General features: G+C 22.9%; 1 protein-coding gene across 4 annotated transcripts; it reads right to left on the minus strand.

Moving 5' to 3' along the window:
• Window positions 1-2,815: 2,815 nt before the first annotated feature.
• On the minus strand, window positions 2,816-8,559 carry LOC126897395 (LIM and SH3 domain protein Lasp). 4 transcript variants are annotated; one of them, XM_050670946.1, is made up of 9 exons: window positions 8,272-8,559; window positions 8,057-8,153; window positions 7,891-7,985; window positions 5,927-6,011; window positions 5,193-5,293; window positions 4,680-4,771; window positions 4,394-4,618; window positions 4,172-4,281; window positions 2,816-4,065 (listed from the first exon to the last, which is right to left on the minus strand). In XM_050670946.1, the coding sequence occupies exons 2-9, from the start codon at window positions 8,123-8,125 to the stop codon at window positions 3,886-3,888; spliced, it is 957 nt and encodes a 318-aa protein (XP_050526903.1). In that variant the 5' UTR covers window positions 8,126-8,153; window positions 8,272-8,559; the 3' UTR covers window positions 2,816-3,885. The 4 variants fall into 4 exon arrangements, with proteins under 4 accessions (XP_050526903.1, XP_050526902.1, XP_050526904.1 ...); XM_050670945.1 differs by having other exon boundaries at window positions 8,057-8,163; XM_050670947.1 differs by having other exon boundaries at window positions 8,057-8,184.
• Window positions 8,560-8,823: the final 264 nt, after the last annotated feature.

Raw genomic sequence — 8,823 nt, forward strand, 5'->3', positions numbered from 1 at the left:
ATTTTAGAAGTGAGACCTAGACCTCATTAATTTCCAACAATGCAAAATTGTTTATTTTTTTGCATAAAATCTCTAGCTGTTTTTTTTCCCCATTAAAATAAAGCATTAAATTACGACAAAAGATTGTTGTTTTTTCATTTATTATATTTTATGTGTTATTTAACCTATTTCGTTTCTAAATTTATTAAAAATTTAAAACAAATTAAAATAAAACCTTTATTTAAAAAAATAAAGTTAAAAAAATATTATATTTGATAATTATTGTTTTAATAATGTTATTGATTTTGTTAATTATTATTTATTAAATTTATTATGTAACTAATAAGTACATGTTTTGATGTTAGATATATATTGATAATTTGCTAATGTTTTTAGAAAATATTATAATCATATAAAAAATAACGATTTTTAAAATCGGAAAATTTCGAAATTTTAGCTTCGATGCGAAGCTGAGAAGGTATTGGTTTTACTAAGATGTGTGTTTTTTTTTTTTTTTTTTTGTGTCTGTATACGCTCAATCTCAGCTCTCACTGAACCGATTTTGATGANTTTTTTTTTGTGTCTGTTACCACTTTTTCTCAGCTCTCACCGAACCGATTTCTTTCAATGATACGTCAAAAGATCACAAATCGTATCTAGTCGAAGACATTACCCTTAAAAATTGAAAAAAATTCCCTCGTTCCCCGTAAATGGTGGAAATCTTCAAAAAAATTACAAATTTAAAGATCGCTAATTTTCGAAATTTTTGAAATTTTTTTTACTTAAAACTACCATAACTTTTTCAAAAATGAACAAATCAATATAATTTTTATTTATATAGATGCATAATATCATTACCTTTCATTTGGTATATTTTTTTTTATATGTGACCCTTTACTTGCCCACAGGGGGGGATTTAAAATGACAACTTTTTCACAAAAAATTAATTTTTTCAACTTGATTTTTGACAATGTTCCGGAAGGTCTGACATTTTTATATATATCTTAAATTAAAGCTAATGTAATGTACTTTGTTATGAAAAAAAAAAAATGTCGGACTTTATTTTATCTTCACGGTGAAAATGGCTACCGAATGCTATTATTGTGTGAAAATTCTCGATTTTATTTTTTACATTTTTAACTTTATAATGCTATGACATATTGAAAAGTGTATGGATGAACATTATTTTTTTATGAGAAATAATATTTTTTAATAATCCCTTTTTCATTCGACATACTTTATCTTAATTAGGATATTAATAATGAACTAGCAGATTATGTAGCTTTTGGAGTAATACACCAATTTTTTAAAATTAAACACTATCTAAAAATTTGCATCGAAGCGTTTTTTTTTTATAGAGATTTTAATCACTGTCAGATATCATTATACTTGATCCATCTATGTCACGTCACCACTGTGCTGGGTTGTTTTTCACTTTGTTTTTTAATACTATAACTTATTGAAAAATGAACAAATCAAAATAATTTTTTTTTATATTGAAAGTTTCAGTAATTTATTTGATAAAATGTTTTTAAAAATCTGACACTTCACCTGCCCACAGAAGGGGATTTAAAATAGCAACTTTTAACCTTTTCAACTTTAGTTTTGAAAATGTTTTGGAAATACTGAGTCTTTAAAACATATGTAAAATGTAATTTTATATTACGTACTATGAATTAAAAAAAAAAAAATTGTCCCGACGACTTATCTTCTACGTGCAAACGGCTTCAGTAGTCAAAAAACATGCTACTTTTGAAAACTTGTATAAAAGGTAGAACTTTTTCAACTTCATTTTTGGGAAATATGCGTCATTTAATTATATGATAAAATAAAGCTTATTTTATGAACTAGAAGTTCAAAAAAAATTTGTACCGACGTCCTATGTGCAAATGGCTGTCGAAGTAGAACAAAAAATAGGAGTTAATTTTGCTTTTGGAGTAATCCACCAATTTCTTAAAATTAAACACTATCTAAAGATTTGCAACTAAGAGTTTTTTATGATGGTGATTTTAATTACTGTCAGAATCATCTATACTTGTCCCAACTATGCCACATCCCCACTATGCTGCGACTCCAATGTGCTAACGTTCTTTTAAACTTTGAGAGTTGATCCCCTACCCCTATTTATATGATCAGTGCACTATATAATATTATGTGACAGTTCAAATATAGTAGTGCGTGACCATTTCAAATCAAATGCACAATAATATTTGAGACCGGATCAAATTTCATTTTATTTTATATCAAAATTTTAATTTCATCTTTTTCATCAGTTTCTGATATTTCTGCATATTCTTTCACTTTCAGTTTAAATATTATAGAACTTTTAATCACTGTCATATATCAACTATACTTGTCCCACTATACCACGTCCATACTGTGCCACGCTCCACTATGATACCGTTTTTATTCCTTAAAAAAGTCAATCAAAAATAAATGATATGATGTTCATTAAAAAAAATAGTTCGTATTTATTAAGATTATAATTTTACGCTTCTCCAAATAATTTATTAACATAGTATTACTTCCATTTTGAATCACTGCACAAATAATAACCACTCTATAAGCATATTATAGATTGGTCTATAATGCAGAACCATTTGAATATAGCAGAAATGTAGCTCATAAATTATTTTCTTCTTATCTTACAATATTTGTAATAATTATATAAATATTGATACTCTTTTTATATTAATAAAAATATTTATATTAATATTGTTAAAGAACCAACTAGTAAAATAAAATAAAGTAAATTAAAAAAAAACTCATTATAAGTAATAATGATAAACATTCCATTAATTGTAGAATTCAACACATCAAATTATTAACAATCAACTCAATTTAAAATTTAGTTTATTAGTAAATTGTAATAATTAAACAATTAAAAATAATGTATTTAATGAACAAAACTATAAGAGGAATGGTAAAAGAAAATATGATTAAATGAAGATATTTAACATATCTTAAAATAATATGAAATAACAAAGCGCATTGAAAATTAATACTGAACGAATTCAGTGACAATTTTTTGAAACTTAGCAGTCACAATAAATATTATAACAACACACAAAAATTTAACATTAAAAAAAAAGACTAATTAACTTAAATACAATGATATTGAAATAACACAAACATAATAGTCTAGGAAGATACAAGTTTAGTGTACAATTATGTATGGAAAAATATAAGTGAAATGTTAAAAGTATTCAATAAGAATTATAATCCAATAATAATTTAATACATTATAATACTTCACAAAAAAAAGGAATCATAAAAATTTTTTTAAATACTGTAGTTTAAATTAACATAAGCAATAACATAATTATATACGTAAAATAATTCTTATTAGGAAATACAATAGAAATGTGAGACAACCCTTAAAAATATAAGCTTTTCAGTGGGTTTAATGTAGGAATACATAATAAATGTCAAGTTGACCAATTTAATAATTTGAAGTTTGTCTTAAACTTCATGAAATCAAATAAAAATCAAATGACTTGAAAAATATCATTGGCACATTAATATAAAGCTACATCTTAATTTTTGAGAGTATTTACTTACAAATTCAAAAAAAAAGAAGTTTTTAATCAAAAGAAAAAAATTATACAAGAGAAAATTTTAAAAAGAAACAAAATAAATAAAAAGAAATTTTTAAAACTAAAATGAAGAGGTATAATTTTACAAATAAATGTATTAAAACCACAAAATGATTGGAATGTGATTAAGGATTGTTTCTATATGTAGAAACTTAGTAATACAATCGTTGTAAATTTGATATATCACAAATATATATTATTATATTAATTATTTTTATAAATTAGAAGGAATTCAATTTAAAAATCTGATTTTAATTAAATTTAAAAACATAAATTTTTAACAAAAGTTATAAAAATAGAACTTTTAATTTTAAATAGCAGCTGGCTGAACATAATTTGCAGGTAACATGCCAGATTTTCCTGTTCTTTGAACAACACCTGTCATCCAACCATCATCAACAGCAGCACAATTTACTATTAAATCTCCATCTGTGAATGAAACTTCATCGTGATCTTGAGCTTCATAATCATACATAGCTCTGTAAACTCTCTATGTAAAAAAAATAAATATTACATAACCTACTTTTTTTTACAAAAATTAATTTTTCTATAAATAATAACATGATATTAAAGTTAATAAATTTATATATACACACTCCAAAGTTGTGGTTGTCTGGTATATGATTCACTTTACCATAAGGTGTTTGCTTTTGTAATGGATCATAATCAGCAATTGATCCAATGTGATGACTGTATGTATTAGGTACTAAAAAAAATATATAATTTTTATATACGTAAATAAAATATATAAAATTTAATGAAATAATAATAATAAAATAATATTATTTAAAATTTAAGAAAATATTACTTAAAATTACCCGTGTTTCCATCTGAAGAATAAATTAAAGTAGAAGTTTGCCGGTTTAAACATGCTGGAACTTTATTTGATTCTTCTATTCTAGGATGATAATGGACATTATCATTCTTTTTATGTAAATACCTCCCATCATTGTTTGGAGAATTATAATTTTGTTGTGGTGCATTGTTTTGTTTAACTATGGTATCATGATTTTGAGATTTATTTACAAAAATATTTTTGTTTGCTAAAAAATAAATGACAACTATTTATGTAAATTTCCAAATTTAAAAATATAACATTTTTACCAGGTACATCATTGATTGTGTTATTTCCATTTAAATTTCTACGTTGTTCCATTTCTGCCTTCTTCAAAAAGTCACCATGATATGCTGCATTGCTAAAAATACAAAAAAACATTTTTTTTTTTTTTTTTTTTATTAATATAATAATAATAATTATTATTAACCACATTATCACAGATTATTGGATATAGAATTATTATCATATTTGCTTTTACAGCCCATTTAGGGTTATTGCGGCATATCTCTAAATGAAATTTTCATAACTTCTATATGCTCCAGGGCTAATGATCAGTCTCAGACTAATGAGAAAAATTGTGACTCGAATTATAATGAAAAGATTTCTCACTCAGCAAATGGACCAACTGTAACAGTACACATTAGGCACCACCACAACACTAACTTAACATACCACCCCTTGTTACAATATAATATAGAAAACAAAAAAATAAAATTTAATTTAATGTGCATTACATTTTTTTGTTATTTTAATGAATTTGAAAAACAAAATCATTATACCTTATAATTTTTGTATTTGCTTTAATTCTTAGAGTTTCAGGATCATCAGCAACTTGAGTTAATTTGCCTTTGGTTTTTTCAAATTCTGCATGATATTTTGCCTTAAACAAATATTATAAATATTAAGCATTAAATAGTTAGCATGGAAGAAAAAATAGTACAAAAATTAAAAAGTTTTAATAATAACAAAATAAATATTAAGATAATAATTTGTATGGAACAAATAATGATTATTAAAAATAAGCTAAACTATTTTACAAGATTGAACACAATTTTTCAGTTAAAAAATAATAATAATTATAATATTTAGGAAATAATTCTAATCAACTACTTTTATACTTTAATTCCCATTTAAGCTTATTTAACTTATTACAATAATTGAATTACTTACTATTAAGTATTTATCCAAAAAAAAAGTTTGCAATAAAACATAATATTTCACTAATAGTTGTGTAATTTTTATATATATATTATTATTATAAACAATCATAAAATATCACTTATTATATATACTATAACAGTATCTCATTTTGCAGATTTTAAGGATAATCAATAAACTAATTTTAATTATATATGTTTTAATAAAAATGTGGTTTTATTTTTATAATTTATAATTAAACTACAAATCTTAAAATCTCATTTTAACAAATTTTGGGATTCTCATTGTTGTAGTATAAGTGATGATAGTTTATGATTTTTACTATTCAAAATATAATGTTTAGTATAACACTTACATTAGATTGTAATTTTGTGTTTTCAGCAATTCTTTTTAATTCAGGAGTTTCTGCCACGGTTGTATGTTTGGCTTTTGGTATGTGTCTGTAATAAAATTAATGATACAAATTTTTTTTTTTTTAATTAGTGATAAATAATAAAATGTATGCTTTAAACATAGTCTAAAAGGACAAAAATGACTTATTTTTTAATGTATTTTAAAATATATGAAACACATACTTTTGTTTTACATATATCTATATATTTAAATTAAATTAAAATTGGTAATAATATCTTATTGAATTTAGATGCTGAAAACTTAAGGATAATTATCCATTTGTTCAAAATGTAAAGATAAATATTAAACTTGACAAATATTACTATTTGGACTTCAAAAAGTTTGATTTTGTTAAAACCAAACCTGTTTACATGAAAATGAATTTTTATTTTTAAATTAATACTTACTAGATTAAAAATAATCATATGAGAATTTAGCAAGGGAGCTTGAGACTAGATTTGTTTAATAAGTTACTTAAATATACACATTGTCATTTAAAAATATTAAGCTGACATTGTCATAAGTATAAGGGATACAATATTGTATCTACTTTGTGAATAATTAGGAGGGTTATGATAAACAGTTTACTCTGTATATTATTTCTAATATGAATAATAATAATAAGGTTTTCATTTTTATCTACTAAAAATGTATTAAATTTATACATTATAATAATTATGATATGATTAAATTATGATAAACATTTGAATTATAATCACAATAATTACTCTTAATGAAATAATAAATTGATAAAATATATTTAAATATGAGTAAATAAATTATTTCTTAGAAATATTAAGTAATTAAAATTAACTTTTACATCCTTATAAACAAAAAATTTATACTATAATTCATAATCATTGCCTAAGCCAGTGGATTTATCAAACTATTAAGTAGAGAATAAGAATGTGGGTGATAGTAATATTTAGTTACCTAACTAATTAGTACTTTTAACCTTTTCCTTACCTATTGAATGATACAAAATTAGTAAAATACTTATAACATATCATAACCAGTTATTTAATAAACAATTTTTTTGTATTATAGTGAAAATTTTATAAAAAAAAATGTGATGATTTAAGCAATTCACTTTTTTAAACTAATAAAATAATCAAATTTCTCATAGAAAAATATTATTACTGTTTAAGTAATTTAGATATTTAGTTAAAAATATCTTTGAATTACATAATTAAATAATTGAAATAATTAACAGTAAATACTCATGGAAAAAGCCAAACAATTTATTATGAATTATTCATTAGTTTTTAAAATTATGGGTCTCATGCATGGAATACATCTTAGTACTATTTCATGTACCTAAAAAAATTGTTCAATACACATAGTAAATTTTTCATTTTATAGGCCTAAAAACGTAGAATGTTTCCTATGTGTATAATTTTTATTTTATTTTTATTGCAACCAAATTCATAAAATAAAATAAAATTGTATGATGTAATACATAGGTAAAATTATTAAGATTTTATTTATTTACAAAAAGTATTTTATTTACTTTAAACAGATTTCAGCACATTATCAATAATAATCATCATCAATAAATATTAGCGCAAATTAAATAAATAATATTAATTTTTATCTGATAATTTATTTTTTCTAACAATTGTATAAAGCTTATGAAAATTTAATTAACTATTAAAAAGAAAATTAATTAATTTGAACCTTATCACTTTATAGAACAAATAACATATTAATTATTCAAAAAATTTAGACTAACTTTATATTTAGCATGAAAATTAAAATATTTTGTAACAAAAAATTATTAATTTAATTTTTTTTTTTTTTTGAGATAAATAAATTTGAATTATAAGAGTTCTTAAAAAACTATACAAATGATAATACAAAAATGCATAACATTTTTTATTAATTTTAGAAATTAGAATTAAAGAGTTAATTTAAACAAATACTTACGCTTCGCAGTAAGGTTCTTTGTTGAATCCTTTGTAATTTCTCATATTCAGTGTCATACCACAAGACTGACATTTGAAACATTGCTTATGCCATACCTGTAAAATTTTTTGAAAATTAATTAAGATTTGAATACATTAAAAAGATATTTTAGTCAATCAGTGCATACTTTGTCTAAACATTTGAGTTCTTCAATAGAATAAACGGTTTTATCACATCTAGCACACTTTTTGTTCATTTTGGTAGTTCAAAAGGACCCTAAACAACTGTAATAACCTGTTGAGTTTTAACACTTCACTTCAACAACAATTATAAATTACACACAAAATAATAGCATTCAAAATGAACTTCATAACGTCTTTCTAAATATTAAATTTAAGCTACCTGATTATTTTTTCAGTAGATTGTCGATGTCAAACAAGAGAATTGTGCTAATAGAGTCGCACACGTCACACGTTCTGTGGATAATGAAAGAGAAAATGTCGGGGATAAACGATTACAATACGAATGTCTAAAATTGACAATCGAATAATAAAAGAATAAAATCCTATTTGAAAAATACAAATGAAATTTAGAGTTGGACGAAATTTATTCACAGAATAGATGTGGATTAGTACAAAAAATGATAACTCGGAAACATTATTATTGTTATTACTATAATATCCTTAAAATATTAATAATTGATAATGAAGGCGGAACGTTAGCGCCAGTACTTTGATAGAGTGGCCGGTGGACATAACACAACATTTATGGGAAGGGGTATCGGAATGCGTCATTCCAAGTAATAATTCTCATACATTTTCTCACTTTTGTCTAAAACTATGAACTATTATAGTAGGTATAAAAATACTATAAGAAGTCTACTTAAATAAGTATAACGTTAAAAAAAAATTTTCGTGGAAATTTGTAATTAAAATTTAGTTATTTCATTAAACA

This window comes from Daktulosphaira vitifoliae, unplaced genomic scaffold (genome assembly GCF_025091365.1).
Source record: "Daktulosphaira vitifoliae isolate Bord-2020 unplaced genomic scaffold, ASM2509136v1 Scaffold_2, whole genome shotgun sequence".
Taxonomy (NCBI): Eukaryota; Metazoa; Arthropoda; class Insecta; order Hemiptera; family Phylloxeridae; genus Daktulosphaira; species Daktulosphaira vitifoliae.